Below are 18,678 nucleotides of genomic sequence, written 5' to 3'. Positions count from 1 at the left end.
CACTCGAGAGGAGCTCAAAAGAGAGAGAGAGAGAGAGAACTGGAGAGAGAGCGAGCGAGAGAGAGAGAGAGAGAAAGAGAGCGAGAAAGAGAGAGAGAGAGAGAAAGAGAGCGAGAAAGAGAAAGAGAGAATAATCCAAACCTTTCGAGTTGTCTGAAGTGTTCAGCCACCAGCAGGACATGGCTACCAAGGCGCCTGAAGGCTCTGGGGCGGCTCAAACAGGGACGGCTGCACCAGCGAGGGACCGCAAGGTGAGCACAACAACACTCTTCTCCTCTCCATGGATCTGTGTGATCAGCTTTTTGTTTGAAGATGTTTGTAGAATCATCTAGCTTGATTATGGCTCATTGTGTTCATCAGTGAACACTATTATGGTCCATGAAATCACACAGTTCATCAAAGTCTCACCAAGTCATCTTTACATAAGTTACATAATCTTACTAGGAAGACACATTAGAGTAAAACTGTGGATTTTTCAACTCACCCCTGAGTAATGTGTCCATTTGCAGTGCGGCATGGGAGACCGCCACATCCACAGGGACGATGTGAGGCAGATATGGATGGAGTGCCAGTCGGAGAGCACCTGGTACAGAGGTACATCGGGGAGCGCGGCGTCTGTCACTTTCACAACACTAACCACATTCTTGGTTTCGCTGCTTGTTATAGCCTCTTGATCTCTGCTGAGGCACACAGTCATAGTCGCAGTCTGCCCGTGTGTAACAACAGCATGAGTGATTGACTGTGTCCAGGTGTGAGTGCTATTGATAAAAGAGCGCGTAGTGTGTGGCAGTGTGTGCCATTGTAGTAACTTTCCAAGAAGGCTCTTAATGACAGTATGTCAATGGATTCATTAATCATTGCCCCCCTCCCTAAGCAAGCATGTTTGGGTTTGTGTGTGGAGTCAGGTTTCAAGGGGCCCCAGCTTTCATGATTTTACCCCATTAATGGTTGCTGACTGGAGGAGTCTGTCCTCACATGCACACTCACGTGCAGGACGACAGACGAATGTGTGTGTATGAGTGTGTTCACCTGTGCACAGAGATATTTAGAAGAAGAATATTTTGTTAAAGTTGACATGCATGGTATTTCTTTTTAATATAATCAAACATCTGCTCTGATAAAACAATAATTTGTCCTACTGAAAAGGCACAGTCATGCTCATGAGAGGTATATGATTGGTCCCTCTTGTGGTGGCTTCTTCAGCAATCCTTAGAAGCAGTTCAACATTGGTGATTATTAGCAAATCAAGGAATTTATGTCAGTTGTCAGTGTCAGTGATTACAGGCAACAAACAGTATACTATAGAGGTACAATGTAAAAATGTGCATTTTTTAACACACTTGTTTTTTTCTTTCCATAGCTCTCCCTCTCTCTGCAACTAGCATGGCTGTGACAGGAGCCCTCATCTACCAAGGTAACTAAAGCCACTGATTATTCAAAACAACTTCATATGAACACATAGCCAAAGCCAATGATGTATCTGAACAGAGGTATGAGTTTGCATATTGAGCTTGTGTTACATAATCTAATAACATTGCACTATGTGACGGAGTACTGTCACTACTGTTGAGTATGAGCTCTGCCCGCCATATACCTACGAGCCTGGCTCTGCCATCGCGGTCAAACTGCAGGTTTAGTACCCTGGAGACACAGGTTAGATATAGATAGATAGATAGATAGATAGATAGATAGATAGATACTGTAGATAGATAGATAGACAGATACGTTATTGATCCCCAAGGGGAAATTCACGACTGGGTGTGGTCCCTGCTCTCTCCCTTTGCTACATATGGTGTCAGACCCCAGGACAGGTTGACCCCGGTGTGAGGGATCCCAGGATAGGCTGACGCCGGTGTGAGGGACCCCAGGACTGGTTGACCCCGGTGTGAGGGACCCCAGGACAGGTTGACGCCGGTGTGAGGGACCCCAGGATAGGTTGACCCCGGTGTGAGGGACACCCAGGATAGGTTGACCCCGGTGTGAGGGACACCCAGGATAGGTTGACCCCGGTGTGAGGGACTCCAGGGATGGGTGAAGCACATGGGCACACTTCCCGAAGGGGAGGGCAGAGTGACAGAGTACCGTCACTACAGTTGAGTATGCGCTCTAACTGCTGTACCACTGTTGCACAGGGATGTACCCGGCTCTTTTCCATTGTGGTCAAGCCGCAGGTTTAGTACCGCTCAATGGTGTTTTTTTGCCCCCAATGGCACCTTCCAGGCAGCACAGCCTAAAAGGCACTACCTTTACCCTATTGCTAACCCTAAACCCCTCAACCCTCATCCTACCCCTAAATTGAGGGGAGTAGTGCCTTGAAGGCAGCACTGCCTGGAAGGCACCATTGAGGGCAAATAATACCAAAGACCGTTTAGTACCCTGGATTCAAGACCAGGTGGGGTCACTGCTCTTTTTTTTCAAGATAAGTAGTTATGTGCACATCCCACCTTGCAGGTGCAGGACAAATGGAAAGTAGCTTAGGAAATGAATATAATGTCCGCAACACTGATAAATTGCTCCCATATAATAAGAAAATGCAACGTTTCGACCCTTCTGGGTCTTCATCAGGCAAATATATTCATTTCCTAAGTCACTGCTCTTTTGCCACACTATAACAATCTTAACATCATTTATGCTTTGTCCACAGGGATTTGGAAGGCATCGAAACGGTTCGGACCATTCCCCAAGCTAGCATGTAAGTGTATAAAGTGTACATGAGTCGGGGGGACACTGGGGGGCACACAGCTCCAGTGTCCACAATAGGGGTCCAAGCGCCCATCAACTTCAAATCCAATCCGTGGTCATCTCCCGATCCCACTTTCTCCGTCTCTTTACTGTCTAAACTGTATAGATGGGAAAAAAACTAAACATATATAATCATAAAGTGTGCATGAGTTTGAAATGTCTTATTTTGAGTGTAGTTAAGAATAACCTATGTTACTTTATTTACGTTATTTTAAATATTTGGATTAGGTTTGTCCAGTATTTCCAGTATGTTGTATTTCTCTTCTGATAAGATATTCCAGACTTGTTAAAGCTGGACTTTGGCCAGAGTTCCATACCTTTTTTTTTTTATCACACTGATACGCAAATTACACTGATCCTCTTCCTCACTCCATCAGGCCTGATGACATGACAAAGTGCTTGATGTGTTCCAATTCCCATATTTTCACTAAGTTATGATCTACAAAATGTCATATCATAGCTGGGAGATAAAATACATTGACTACTACTAATAATAATAATTCAAATGTTTTGCATTTCTGTTTCAGTGGCAGGTGTCCTTGGTTTTGCGTTGGGTAAGGCCTCCTATGCCAGAACGTGCCGAAAGAAGTTTGAGAGACTCGGTCCTTACACTGGCCCTCCTGGATTTGGACCGGGCTTTGGACCAAGCTTTGGACCTTGGTCACGGAGACCAGACTTTGCGCCAGGCCACAGGTATGAAGCCTTACCCTATCCACAACATCTAAACCACCTGTCTCCAAAATATTTAAGATCTCCCTCAAGTAATGCTCTCTAAGAATTGGACGTCAAAGAGGCCGGTCATCCATTTTTCTCCAGGCCAATGTACAGTATGAACAACACAATAATAGGGCCAGTCTTGGCCAATATGAATGAGTCATTCTTTCTGTTAAACCAGCTTTTATTTTGGAGACAGGTGGTTTAGATGTTGTGGATAGGGTAAGGCTTATTGAAGGTGAGGCTGTTAAAGGTGAGGCTGTTTGGGTAAGCTATAGAGCGTGTTTTGCATGCCTCTGCGGTAGCACGTACACTTACGTGAACCATGGACTCTCTGCAGACACTGCCACCACATCTGTGAAGAATGCAAAAGGCAAGAAGTACAACCAGCAGCAACAGCACAAGCCCAGCCAGTACAGAGCTAGTAAGTAGTACATACATACACACACGTTTCTTACAGCCTGTTGTAAGAAAACACACACACACACACACACACACACACACACACACACACACACACACACACACACACACACACACACACACACACACACACACACACACACACACACACACACACACACAACCTTTAACAGACCTCTTATGTCTTTTTCCCCCAGGGCACCTGACATCCATGCCACTTGCTTTATGGAATGTATAGGCTTTTCTATATTACTTTGATTAAATACTAAAGTTGTCTAGTTGCTTTGTAAAATTATGGCTGAGTTTGTATTAAAGTCCATGTGAAGGAAAAAGACTAAACTGCATGGCTCTGAATTGTGGAGTTACATTTCTCACCATTTAACATGACATCATTTTTACAGTTGCAATTTTTTTTTTTGGACAGTCCTAAAAGGCTGTCTTGAATGATTATGTAATGATTTCCCTATGAACTTTAACCCCTCCCCTTAAAGCGATCTGCCTGCACTGTCCCTTGTCATGCATGTCAGCACCCAAATAGATGTCAATTGAGCGGCGCCAATAAACATAGAACAGTTGAGTGAGCGGGTGGACAAACTTCAAAAATGTGAATGAAGTGCCACTTAGTACAAGTAATGGCCGGGTTTCCCAGATTCGTTAAGAAGCTCTTAAGTGCTAAGAACTTCTTAGGAGCGCTCTAAGAACACTCTGAAGAAGTTCTTAGCACTTAAGAGCTTCTTAATGAATTTGGGAAACGCGGCCAATATCACTGATGAGCTGCTTTCCTGGCTGAAGAGTTGTGGTAATTAGGATTGGCCGGTTCATTGAGTAGTTGGACTTCTGCGAGGATTCATGTTTAGATCTCTGTGAGGTTTGCCTGGCCTGCATATCCAAGATGTATTTTCCCAGGGTGCCAGAATTTTAAAGATCCTGTGAGCCAAAATCTGAGGTTTGTTTGGAAACACCTGTAAGCAACAACTACAAGCATTGCTGTCAATTAGTATACTATGTGTGTTTTCATCCTGATTTTTCAGAATGGTTAATAACACCCTTTTCTGTTCTGTTCTGGTAACAAACTCCCCCATTTATTTTTGGGGGGACTTTACAGGGACTTACATTCAACGTACCTGCCACAAGGTGGCGCTAAAAGATTATTTAACCTTAACCCAGAGAGCTGTATATAGACTTCTATATGATCTATACATACAGCTCTGGTTCAACCTTTGGCTACTCATACAGCCAGTTATGGACTGAATATAGTCTTTATGTTTGTCTATGGGTGGCTCTCAAACCCTCCCCGCGAGCCTCGATGCTCGGTCCTCTAGGGGCGTTCCCACTGATCTATAACTAACACTGGATAGACTATCCCATTGTTTCCACCTCATCATTCTTTATCTAGATCAGTGAGGATGAGGATCGAGGAAGGAAGGGAGGGTGTATAAAAGATCAAATGAGAGGCACCCTATCTCTGTGAAGCGCTTTGAGTGGCCATAGGGCTAGAAAAGTTGCACTATACAACTACACTCTTTAAGGGTTCTTGGGGTGCTTTATAGAACCAAGGTTCTAAAGGACCCTTAGGGGTTCCTTTGATGAACCGCTCAAAATGGTTTTAAGGGTGCCATATATGAAGCATGCGGTAGTGAGGAGTGAGGTAGTGAGGAGTTTGTTTGTTTGTTTGTATTGTCCCTGTCTAAGTCCGTAAATTGTTTTTATTAGCAGTAGGTCATGGACACCTCCGGATTTTAATCAGCTTACTGACACTGATGCTAAACGGTGCTACAGACCAACTAAGATGGAAGGTATTGCGCTTTTTGCACTGATTATGTTGTCGTTCGCGTTTCTCCTGACGGGAGGGCTGTGCATTGTCTCTGAAGGAAACAGGATTACCTACTCCAGGGACTTCTTGCTCCAGCACAGTAGTATTGGGAACTGTAAGCCACCCGCAGACTTTGTTTCTCCCAACCTCGAGGAACTTTGCCACGGAGATCATGGAAACAGTGACTTTAACAGAGCTAGGCACAAACCGAGGAGGAAGCGGGGGAGGAGAGGGGGAGCGAGGATGCGCTTGAGACGGCAATCACTGTCTCGCATTCCGCTGCCTTCTATCATATTATCCAACGCAAGATCTCTTCGTAACAAGACTGAGGAACTTCAGGCTCTCGTGCGTCACCAACATGAGTACAGAGAGGCCTGCATCCTGGCTGTCACAGAGACCTGGCTTGGGGAGTCGGACCCCGACAGCGACGTGGTGATTGATGGGTTCGGAGCTCCGTTTCGTATGGACCGGGACACCAAGATCACCGGCAAGTCGTGTGGAGGTGGGGTGTGTCTATACATAAATGAGCGTTGGGGTAATAATGTCCTTGTTAGAGAGAGTATTTGCACCAAAGACATTGAGCTACTCTCTGTGTCTGTCCGCCCGTTCTATTTGCCTCGGGAATTCTCACAGATCTTTATAACAGTGGTGTACATTCACCCCAGGGCTAACGCGTCAAACGCTGTTGAGCAGATCTTCCAGTCTGTGCAGAAACTCCAGCTGCTTTCCCCAGACGCCCCCAATTTAATCCTAGGTGATTTTAACCACTGTTCACTGGACAAGACTTTCAGTAACTTTTTCCAGTATGTATCCTGCCCCACGAGGAATAACAAGATTCTCGACCGGTGCTATGGTACTATAAAAGACGCTTATAAGGCGATCCCTCTCCCTCCGCTGGGCTCAGCTGATCATTGCTGTGTGCACCTTATCCCTACCTACCGCACGTCTCTCCAGAGGGGGAAGGTGGCCACTAAAGTCGTCAAAATATGGTCTGAGGAAGCCATCTCTACCCTGCAGGGATGCCTGGACAGTACAGCCTGGGATGTGTTCCAGGAATCCTCTGGTGACATGGATGAACTGACGGATGTGGTCAGCTCCTGGATCACATACTGTGAGGACATTGTTATTCCTGAAAAGACTGTTAAAATATTCCCCAATAGCAAACCTTGGGTTAGTAAAAATCTGAAAATGCTACTAAATAAAAAGAAACACATTTTTAAATCTGGAAATCTTTTAGAGCTTGTGTCTGTCCAAAAAGAGATTAAGCAGGAGACCAGAAGGGCTAAACTGCTCTACAAACAGAAAGTTGAGAATAATCTAAGCAACAACAATCTGGGCTCTGCCTGGGACTGCCTCAAGTTAATGACAGGGCAAACCAATGAAACCAGGAAAAAAGTGTCTGTAGAGGGCTTTTCTTCAGATCTAGTCCTGGCAAATGAGCTAAACAATTTTTATGGCAGATTTGAGCTGCATGACTTTAGTAAAGATAGAGCCACTCTAAAAGAAAACCTGTCAGGCTCCAGCGACTCGATCAATTCTTTTAATGTCCGCACTGTCATAAACTCCTTCAAACGTTGCAAACTCAGAACAAGTGCTGGTCCAGATAACATTGGCAGCCGTTTGCTCATCCACTGTGCGGAACAGTTGGGTCATATTTATACTCATATTTTTAACATGTCATTGTCTTTGCAGAGGGTCCCTGCCATGTGGAAACATTCCATTATAGTCCCTGTTGCTAAAACCACCCGTCCAAAGACCTTGAATGACTTCAGGCCTATAGCTCTGACCTCATTAGTGATGAAATCATTTGAAAAACTCGTAAAGAAAGAAATATTAACCAGGACAGAACACCTGCTTGATCCCCTGCAGTTTGCTTATAGACCAAAAAGGGGTGCGCAAGATGCAACTTTAACACTGCTTAATTTTATCTATCGCCACCTTGAGGTCTCTAGCACTCATGCTAGACTTTTATTTGTGGATTTCTCATCAGCCTTCAATACTATCCAGCCTCATTTGCTGGTACAGAAACTCATTGACCAGTTCTCTGTGGATAATAGTATTGTTGGCTGGATTCTTGACTTCCTTACGGGTAGGACTCAAAAGGTGAGAGTAAATGAGAAACTGTCTGACTTGTCTGTATCATTCACCGGCTCCCCGCAGGGATGTGTTCTCTCTCCCCTACTGTACATTATGTACACTAATGATTGCAGAAGCACATACGAGAACCGCCACATTCTGAAGTTTGCTGACGACACAGTGATAGTGAGCCTGTTGGACAGGGATGAATTCTTGCATGGCCCAGTTGTTGATTATTTTATGAATTGGTGTCAAGACTCATTTTTAGCAATTAATGCCTCTAAGACGAAGGACATGACTATTGATTTTAGACGTGCACAACCTCCTCCTGTTAACACTGTAATACAGGGCCAAGACATTGAACTAGTGGACTCTTATAAGTACTTAGGTACCATTATTGATAAAAAACTGACCTTTGAGTCCAACACTGTTTCAGTGTACAAGAGGAGCCAGCAGCGTCTATTTTGTCTTAGGAAACTGGCAAAGTTTCAGATTGACAGGACTCTGTTGATCATGTTTTACCGTTCTTTTATTGAGTCTGTGCTTACCTTCTCTTTTATTTGTTGGTTTCAATCACTCAATGTTAAAAACAAAAATCTGCTGTCCAGAGTGGTCAACATCAGCAGCAAAATAATTGGTTTGAAACAGGAAACCTTGCAGGACATGTGCAATAAAAGGTTGCACAACAAAGCAAAATCTATCCTGTCTGATAGCTCCCACCCACTATACCAACAATTTGAGCTGCTTCCTTCTGGTTCCCTTTTCAGACTTCCACCAATCAAAACCAACAGATATAAACAATCTTTCATCCCCTCTGCTGTCTCCCTCCTCAACTCCAAGAGAAGGAGGTAGCCTATTGCACAGCGCACTTTAGTCAAATAGCACTTTGGCCAGCTTGGTCTAGGCACAGCACAGCCTGTTTTTTATTTTCTTTTATGCATCTTATCATCATGTTGTCTTTGGCTGTCATCTGTGATCTGTCCTTTGTTATCTGTGATCTGTCCCTTTATGTGAGTGGTTTATGTTGTATGTTGTGTTGTGCTCTTCACTCCTGCAAATGAATTGCCCCATTGGGGGACAAAAAATAAAGTTGAAGTTGAAGTTGAAGTTGAAGTTGATATAACCAATAGAACCAATCACCTTTTTTCTAATGTACTTACAGTACTTACTTTAATCTACATGATTTCTGAAACATAAATACTGACAAATGCATTCAGGATTTTCCCATATTCTCCATCCTGAGATCAATCAGATTTGACCCAAGATGTGCTCAAACAGAATCATTGCCATTTCTAAAAAATATATATATAGGTCTAGGGACCGTCAATCATGTACCTGGCCTTGGTAAAGAGCCCTTTGAGCCACATTTTACACTGCTCAGTAATATGCTCTCACACTACACAAACATCATTGTTGTGGTTCTTGGAAAAATCAAGCATGTATTTTTTTGGAACTATCTTGCTATTATGACACTGCTGAGAGAGAAAGAGAGAGAACATTTAAACGAAAAACAAAATGTGAATGTGTATGGATGCCATGGCCAAACAGTCCCGCTGTACTGGCGTCGAGGGAAGAGCTTCTCTGTATGTTAGGCATAAAATAGCTGGAATTATGTGGACGACAGGGCTCAATGGGCAAAGTGCAAGTCAGTCAATGAGCAAATTGTCTCATGTAGAAACTAAAACTATAATGTGTCACGTGAAAGCTTTGAGCTGACCCACTAATGTTTGTGCCAAGGCTCTTGCTCATGCCGTTAAATTAGCAAATAGATTTTTGCATAGTTATAAAATTAGCTTTAAATTAAAGCAACAATAAATAGCACTTCTCCTCTGGGGCAAGCATGCTATTTGTTTATCCAGCAAATATTGATGTCCACAGACAAGGTAGAGTATGTTGCATGATTTTATGAAAGTATAATGTACTGTAGCATCAAAGCAAGTCAAATCTGTAGATTCTAATGTCTCATTCCATCGAACTACAAATCCACTCCCCGAACTTACATAGTGCGGTTATAGTTGATAGAGAGTCGATAGAGGGCCACTAAGCAAATGCAGAAGTGCCGTTCTCCCTGTTACGAGTTGATGAACCACTGAAATTATTTTGAATACATTTAAGGTACAAAAAACTATTGTGTTGTTTTAAGACTTTGCCCGTTATTTAAATTAGGGCCCACTGACATCTGCCTGCAATCTGATGCCTGGACAATGGTGGCTCACAAGATGTATAAATGACACATTGCTGAATCTTTCAAACCACTTTGGTTTATTAATGGCTTTATGTGGACATTTCACATGTGACACAGCAAAACTGATTCAAATGGCTACAGAAGTACAGCAATCGAGCAGAGGGTAATGTGTTTAAAAAAGACCCAGTGGATTTTTCAAAGTTGAGCGAAAGGGACTTGACTGGACAAATTCACTCGCTGATATAATACAAAGCCCTATTTAAGTGCAACAGTGTGAGAGGTTTACAGTCATTTTAACACCAATGCAACCTATAGCTCCTCTTAGCTTCTAATTGATACACTTGAACTTTCTGAGCCCCAAGAATGGAAATACTCCTGAGTCTCATAAATTAATTATTGGATCATTGTCATCGATGTCATCGATTCTACTCCTGCCTGAAGTATGCAGCCTTGTCACTAAAAAAGCGAATCAAGATGAAAAACCAAATAACGGAAGATGCCATTTTATTTATTTAATAGCTATGAAGATTTGCACCAGCAAAGTATGTATTGTTTGCAAGATACTAATACTTGTTTGCCTGATCAACAATATTAAAGCAAAAAGTAAGTATGTCTATTGCAGTATGTTCCATTCAGAATGGAGAGGATCACAGCTGACAACAAATGCTGTTGGCCTTTTCAAAGAAACATCCTGAACAACCAAAATATGAACTAAATCCATGGCTGGCCCCTGACCCATCATATCAGCAACATGGCAGTAGTACATCTTTCTCGTTAGCAGACGCAAGACAGACAATGTTATGGCCCTTAATGTATCCCAGCAGATTTGATTTGAAGGCATTGTACCTCACTCCTCCCAAGCATCTCCATACTTGTTTTTTTTCCCTGAAAGAAGAATAGACAAAAAGTCAGTTAAAATTTCAGTTACTTCCCTGCACTGGCCAAATGCCTTTAAAAGGATACTATGTTTGTTCAGTGACAATCATTTACCAGGTTGCTTAATAGTTACATGCATATTCACAGACTTCCTCTAACTGGTTATGCATATTTCAACAACAGATTACTATGGTCCATTTTCATAAACTATTCTGAACAGCTAATCCTGATGACATACACAATAATACAGTACATCATAATGATCCTTGCTGATGTCTTTTCACAACATATAAACTGTGTTGTAGGTTGTTAACTCCATTATAATACTATAACGTATAACATTTAAACATTTAAACATTTAACACAATCCTTTCCCCTCTCTGTGGTCTAAAACTTTGTAACAGCATACAGAAATCAGATAGCACAGTGTGATCCATGTTTTACTGAGCGATTGCACATTTCAGTATTTCGTTAAGTGGGTCAGTAGGTACAGTAGGTACAGTAGGTAGCTAGGTATCCTCTGAGCCACTCACCCTCTTTTTTTGGTGCCACGGCAACCTCAGCCTGGGGTTTCAACAGAGTCTCGGCCTTCTGTGTCAGTGTGACCTCGTAGTTCTCGCGGTTCTTGCTGCGAAGCTCCTCGTAGAGCACCGGCTTCTTCTTGGGCAGGTCGTCGTCCAGGTAATGCACACCTGAATGGGACAGAGCGGGATGGGATGAGAAAGAGGCTTTTCAGCCAAAACTCACCCCACCATGGCAATTTGTTTTTTTTACATCTTCTAGATATTTGAAAAGTACAAAATGAGATTCTAGTGAAGGTGTTAGTCATTGATCATGAGCTCTGCAGCCAATAAAATTGCATCCCTGCCTTCTGTGCTCTTGAGGCAACGTTCTGAAAGCCTGGGGCAGTGTATGTCTTATTTGCGGCCATTGTAAACCAAAATGAGGCTAAAGGTATGTAAACCACAGGATTGTTCACCAGTAGATTCCTAGCCACTTACTTTCCCAATTTACAAAGCGAGGACTGTACCAGCCCTTTTTGACCACACATACTGTAAGACAGGTTTCAGACAGGTTTCAGACAGGTTTTCTGCAATAATTGCTTGCCGAATTAATGGACATTCAGACATGAAGCATATATGCGGAATGTACAGTATGGGGCCACCTGTTGTTCAAATCTAATTGAGAATTTCTGTCAATTGGGGTTTGGTTCGCTGGGCAGATAATGACGGCTAATAAATGCGGCCGGCCATGCTTTCAGCTGTTCATGCCTGACAGCGGAAGAGTGTAATTTTACACCAGGAGCATGGAGGATTCAAAAAGAGTTGCTATAGCCTTGCTGCATTACTAGCAGCGTATTAGGGAGATGGATGCAAAACTGATCAGTTAGGGCGCTTTAAATACATGTAATACTCCCCTCGAACATCACTGACAGGTGAGGGATTTTTCTGTGACTGAATTCACATAGCAGCTGTGGCGGCAACATTACGGCAAAATTACTACGTCAGCAGCAATCAAAGTTCCAGTAGCAGATATGGACATATGAATTCAGACAGCACAACAACAACAACAATAACATACCGTAAAAAGTCTGTGAACATTACAGAAATACACATGTGTCTGAAAATAGCTCAACATACAGAACAAGACAGTTAGACAACCAAGAGGAGCATCTCACTGAATTTGACAAATAATTTGAAGCTCATGCTAACCTTGTGGTAGATCATCCCCCCTCACACCCGAGGGGGCTGACTCACTGAAGCTGGAACTAAAAGGGGCAGGGTCATATGAGGATTGGGAGGGGCTGCTGTAGTCACTGGAGTAGCTGAAGGAGTCAGCTGGGGGCTGATAGCTCATCGCTGACTGGTGGCTGGACTCAAATGCAGAATCCGCAGGATCCGCCTGGTTGGGATCCGCCATCTCTGACTGGTTCATCCTGTACGCAATGACATGAGACTATTTTTCCACACAATTTCAAGCTGTATCTATAAGTTCAATACACAGTGCAAACAGCAATTTATGTATATGCTAACAATGGTGGACTTGGTGTAGGTCAGAGTACTACTGGAGGTGTGCGAGTGCAAGAGTGGATGTGGATGCTTATGAGGGTAAGAGAATGGAACACTCACCCTGGGGTGAAAATACGCAGACTTTCCTGACGGATAGCTGAACCAAATGAGCGTTTGTCAAGACTTTCGAACTTCTTTTGACAGATCTGAACATAGGACAACTTGCCAAACAAATGTCCCAACATTCCTGCAGCTGTAGGTGCAATATTAAAAGTGCACAAACATTACCACAACGGCAGAGGTAACAAGAGAGTAAACACAGTCAAAGGGTATACCTAATATGTAGCATTCTTTGATTCAAGCTTCTCACAGGGATCTCAAAACTCCATTACATGTTGTTGGACGTGCAAACAATATGGGAGGTGCACAGACAGCTGTGTAAAATTCATGTTGAAATGCACTGCTTTATCACTGGCTTTTAGGATATATGTCATCCGATTACACTGTGGCCTCCAGCCAAGTCATATAACAGGCTATAAATGTACATGTAAGTCGAAAATTACTGATGAGTTTTGGTTCATCAGTGATTTCACCATTAATTAACCTCGAAACAGGCACTCGCCTTACTTTGGATAGACAATAGCAATATTCCAGAGGAGTGTGTAACACAAAACAATCTAGACTAGAGTAACTCAACATGTACACCTACGATATGTTTGATGTTAAATAGCTTGTTTTAGTTACCACTATGGTAACCAAGGTGCCAGAGGTGAACACATGGATAATGATAATAAACTACTCTATCACTATACTAATAAAACATGACAAAATGCTTTTTAGAACCCTTGATCCAGCGCTTATCTAGAATATGATCTCAATAGCGAAGCACCTTTTGTTTCCACCTCCAACAGCATGTTGTACCTGTTGCTGCTTACAAAAGGTCCGTAGGTTTGTGTCAAAGTATAAACTTTGTAAAATGTGTACCATCAGTAAAGCAACCCTGACACTGAATTGTACTGAACTGATCACAACACTTACTGCCCATTTTAAGGAAAGAGCCAAATCGTGGATGTGGTTTAAGGATTCCTAAACACAAGCACAGAAAGAGAAGGATAAAGTTTATCAAAATAAAAGCAAGCTAAAATATTGCTAGTTGCAGCAGTATTATGGTAAATGGCAAATACTGGTATTTGCAATGGAATCGACATTACCTCTATTCAAAAGCACCCGACAGAAAACCATGGAAGCGATAGCGAGTGGCAAACCTACAAAGATAAACAGCAGCACATAAATACAATTCACACCCAGCTTTCTTTTCACAAGATCTCAGGAAGAGCTCTGATAATTCACTCTGAACATTCACACACACAGGGTACACATAAAAAATCAGACATATGACATAGCCTACTTTTAAACATTAAATTACATTTCCATTTTGTGGAACGGTCTCTGCATTGTCTACATTATAACTGAGAAGACTTCAACATATTGTCTAATATCTCTAAAAAGCCAAATATCTTCATCACACCACATGTGGACTACAACTCACATCTCTGGTAGAAGCTCTCTTCGTGACACTCGTTGAGGATTCTCCTTTCATCTTCAGTAAGAGCATATCTATCATATTTAGCAGAATCCTGTAACAATATCCAGGAAACGTTGCAAGTGGTAGCTTTAGTGTTAGTTTACACAAATGCTTTCTACTACGTGTAGCGTTGTTATATAATACACATTATGACTTAAGACCGCAGAAGAATAACTGGATGGAGACACTTGCTTGAACACAAACGGATTTTGCAGCTAGCTAGCTGAAGTTAGTTATAGGGTGAACAACCTACTACACATGTCCAGAAGAGCACAAAAACATTGAAAGTTGGCAACATGATTGATCACTACGCTAAGTTATTTTACAGTTGTTACATTAATCATAACATGCGAGAAATAAAAGCTTTATTCACAACGTTAACGATACCTTGGCACCCCCGGGCTGTTGAGGTTCTGGAGAAGGAAGATCTCTAGGTTGTGGATAAAATGACGTTGCCTGTGTCATATTTGTGGCATATAATGTAGCTGTTTACGACTATCTACATAATTTCAACGAGTCTACAATCGTGAGGTCCTTCGAAATGACATAGAAAGTGTCGCATTACATTTAAAGGTTTGTAAATCCTCAGATCAGTTATTCTCACTTGTGTAAATGACCTCCACTCGATTCACGCTGAAATTAAACCCGGAAGCACTACAACTAAATCCGGAAATGTTGGCAACAAACCATTACAGATTAAAAGTCTTACATCTTTTTAAATAAAAAGTCACAGGGCTCAACTTTCGTCCTCCAAGTCTGACCATTTACATCATCCAAACAGTATAAAGTCATACACAATTATTGTCCATCAATAATATGCATTACTTAAGTATATGTAAATCCACATTATCATCTGATGCAGTTTTTGCACAAATTATTTAGCACCCACGACTGAACATGCCAAACAGAAGTACAATGACAATACTGTATAATATATTAACTCTCTTGTACACGCGTGCATTCAGAATTATTCTGCCATTTCTGTGTGGAAGCACCTTAAGCCAAGATTTGAGGGAAAAAGTGAGAAAGATTGTAGTTATTTTGAGTAAAGCTTGAAGGAGGGGCATTAAAAGTCTACAATCTTTCAAGAATCTGTCTGTCAGTTTAAAGTAGTCTTTCGTTTAGCCACCAAACCTCAACATTTTGGCTCTCAGGACGACTGAGAGTCATAAATATCTTGGTACATTGGCAAATTACGACTTCGCCTTTAAATGGCTTTGGGAACAATAGCCAATCGTTTAGCATTGTTACACGTCAGAGTGTATGATTGTCAGATAATGTACCAAATGAAGAGACGAACTTGTTGTAGGCGTACGCATATTTCACCAATGATGAGAAGAGTAGGGTGGGACAATGATCTCCGAGTCTGACAGTGGTGTTCTCCTATCAGAGATTGCAATTGACAATGCCGTCTGCTCGCCTTGCTCCAATCTGACGGACAGGGAGGTGGGGACGTTGTCATCCGTCGAGTTTTAGGTGTTTTTTGTAAAAGAAAAAAGGAAAAGAACATTCTAAAAACGAAGTCTAAATAGGGAGGCTGCACCAGAGGCCAACAAATGTTGAAAATCATAGTCGTTTCCCGATTACAGCTGGGAGATAAATGTTATCGGTATCGCGCGGTTTAAGGACTCGAGCAACCAACACTTAACGTTACATCCATCAAGACAGTCAAAGCGCACTTTGAAATAAGGTAAGAACGGCTGATTTTTTAATTAGCTCAGGCCACCAACTAGGTTTTTATAGCTAGTCTTTCTGGCTTAGCTAGCTTGGTAGTCAACGAACCAGCTAACCATTAAGTTGACTTTAACGAGTTGTCTTGTCTATTTGGTTGTTAACATCAACAGTAAACCTTTAAGGTCAGAATTTACTTTGCTTGTTAGCTGCATGGCTAAAGTGTTATTTCATTAGTGCACCACATAACATTAGTTTTATTTCTGTCGTAAAAGCAGGCAGCTGGCTAACGCTAGCGAGTTTGTTATCCTGCTGTAGTGAGCTCGTTAAGCATGTTGCTAACATGCTGCGCTTTGGACACTGATGAATGTTTCTTAGTCAGATTGTCTGAGGGTTTCTTGGTTTCTTTATATCTGCCACTTCGTTAGCTTGGTATGTAATGTTATGCAGCTCAATTATGAGCGTGATTAAGGTATACATCTTCGATAACGTTATTTAGTTAGTTCGGTAAGGCAATGGTTTGTAACCGGGGAGGTAGTGATAATGCTCTGCAAAGTAAGTTGGAATGTTGCCTAGAGCTAGCTTGCTAGTTAGCTTCTCAGCTAGTCGTGGATGCAAGGCTAACGTCAGCCAAATCCTTTCCAAAAGGTGCTTACTATCGTTAGCTAGATAGCTACCCATCTAGAGAGACAATCCGTTAGGTTTCCCACGCCTATTCTCGTCAGCAAGGATATCTATCGTCATGTTAACAGCTCTTTTCGAGATTTCAGATAAAACAGTTACCTCCATCTTTTCAAATTCACATCTAACTTTATCCAAAAAATGTAATAACCAGCTAAGCAACGTTGTGAGTTGTGCTTTGCTAAGTTGTAGATGGCTAGCGTTAGTTTTGTACTTTTAAGTGTTGTCAGGATCCTGTGCAGTTTGCTAGGAAGATTAAATACGGGGTGTGAAGTTATTTACCTCCTAAGTTAGTTGTATCAGAACTTTACAACTTATGTAATTTCATGTAGAGCTTGCACATCATCATAATAGACCCCATGCTGGGGAACTCTTGCATGCCTGGTGGCAACACAATGTAGTTAGCAAGCAGATTGTCCCCATGAAGGAAACGGTCTGTCTGACACCACCTTACATGATGGACATGTCAAATAATTTCTCACATGTTGTGTGGTCTGACAGTTTACAATGTTGACTAGGTTATATGTTCAAGCATTTATTGCAACCTCGTTATTACTCTTGGAAGGGTTTCACTAAATATGCCGTGCTGATGTAGTGCTGGTTTCACGTAATAACATGGAGCATATAATATCGACATATACTTGATAATACATTTTGAGTATGTGAAATCAATCTCAAATTGTGTCCTAAAATATGCCCGAGAATAAAGTTGTAGCAGCTGCAGTAAGCCTAATTTAATAAACCCATCCAGCGTCCTGAAGTTGGAGAGTTACAGGTTGAGAGGAGATGTCAAAAATGACCTAGGTGCATATTGTGTCACCAGCAAGTACTGTAAGCAAAATGTTAAATAACTACGGAATACGCTGACAGTGTTAGAGTTGGCGTGGCAAAAATTCTGCAGCTCTGATCGCAATCTAACACCTTGGTGTCATCTAATAGCATCAGGAAATCAGAAAAGTCAGATCATTTTCATGGAACAAACCAGTGCAGTTCAACGGCATCGCCATGCAGCTGCATAGTAGCAGTCTATTTGTGGTGGGCGGCCTATTCATGCCATTCATTGAGCTTAATCAGAAATCTCAGTTGGTAATTGCTCCCTGCAACCAGCTCTCCCTTAGGTGTCTCTTCAGAAGCAAAGAGATTGAGTTCAGAAGGGGAAGCATCCCTTGGGAAATACATTGACTTTTAAAAGGCTCTGATCCATGCCCCCAGCAGCATACACTCTCATAATAATTCCAGCCTGAGTTTTTCTTCCCTTTTTTTTTTTTTTTTTTAAGAAAAGCTTTAACAGTACTTCAGAATCACTGACTAAAGAGCATCCTCTCTATTTGGTATGATGATTGATTGATCAGGGGGGTGTTTTCTTTAAAGATGTGCAATTACAGCTTGTTTAGAGGGCCTCTTTGCTGCTGCTGTGGAACAGCTGTGCTTTTTTCCCCCTTTGGTGCGCCTCGGCCCATGTCTCCAGTCAGCCTGGGAACGGAACTAGCGATTTGTGGAAAAGCTGATGAGAGCGAGAGAGAGAGAAAGAGAGAAAGAAAGAAAGAGTGAAAGTCGGTTCGAAAGCTGGATCTTTTATGGCGCTGCTGTATATTTCAGTGACCTCTCCCTCTCCTTCCTTGCTCGTTTCCACGCAGTCGGCTTCTATTTTCAGTGTCGCATTTGACAACTTCTGTCACTCGGCTTCAGACGGGGGATTTTATCTGTGCAGTGCAGCGTGCAGAAAGACGCACAATGGGCAGTTTGTTTTTGGTCTTGTCTGGCGGGCCGGGCTGAAGTCTCTGGCCTCGCTGGCAAGCCGGGGCCGCCAGTCAGTCTGCTGTTGTAGGTGGATAACGTATGTGTGTGTGGGCCTCTGGAACTCCAGCCCTTTACAGAGTAGCATTTTCTTCTTTATTTGATG

General features: G+C 42.3%; 2 protein-coding genes across 2 annotated transcripts; one reads left to right on the top strand and one right to left on the bottom strand.

The window, feature by feature from the left end:
- Window positions 1-4,277, top strand: ociad2 (OCIA domain containing 2). Its single transcript, XM_062556323.1, has 7 exons — window positions 1-251; window positions 510-594; window positions 1,361-1,414; window positions 2,645-2,692; window positions 3,270-3,435; window positions 3,797-3,880; window positions 4,077-4,277. Coding segments are annotated over exons 1-7 (510 nt in total). The 5' UTR covers window positions 1-179; the 3' UTR covers window positions 4,078-4,277.
- A 5,730-nt stretch (window positions 4,278-10,007) lies between these two features.
- Window positions 10,008-15,073, bottom strand: ociad1 (OCIA domain containing 1). Its single transcript, XM_062556469.1, has 8 exons — window positions 14,811-15,073; window positions 14,388-14,475; window positions 14,050-14,103; window positions 13,877-13,924; window positions 12,959-13,091; window positions 12,542-12,765; window positions 11,363-11,521; window positions 10,008-10,838 (listed from the first exon to the last, which is right to left on the bottom strand). Exons 1-8 carry the CDS (start codon window positions 14,886-14,888, stop codon window positions 10,801-10,803), a joined length of 822 nt encoding a protein of 273 aa, XP_062412453.1. The 5' UTR covers window positions 14,889-15,073; the 3' UTR covers window positions 10,008-10,800.
- Between the last annotated feature and the right edge of the window lie 3,605 nt (window positions 15,074-18,678).

Source organism: Sardina pilchardus, chromosome 15 (genome assembly GCF_963854185.1).
Source record: "Sardina pilchardus chromosome 15, fSarPil1.1, whole genome shotgun sequence".
NCBI classification, from domain to species: Eukaryota; Metazoa; Chordata; class Actinopteri; order Clupeiformes; family Clupeidae; genus Sardina; species Sardina pilchardus.
This window is presented reverse-complemented; position numbering and strand designations above follow the sequence as displayed.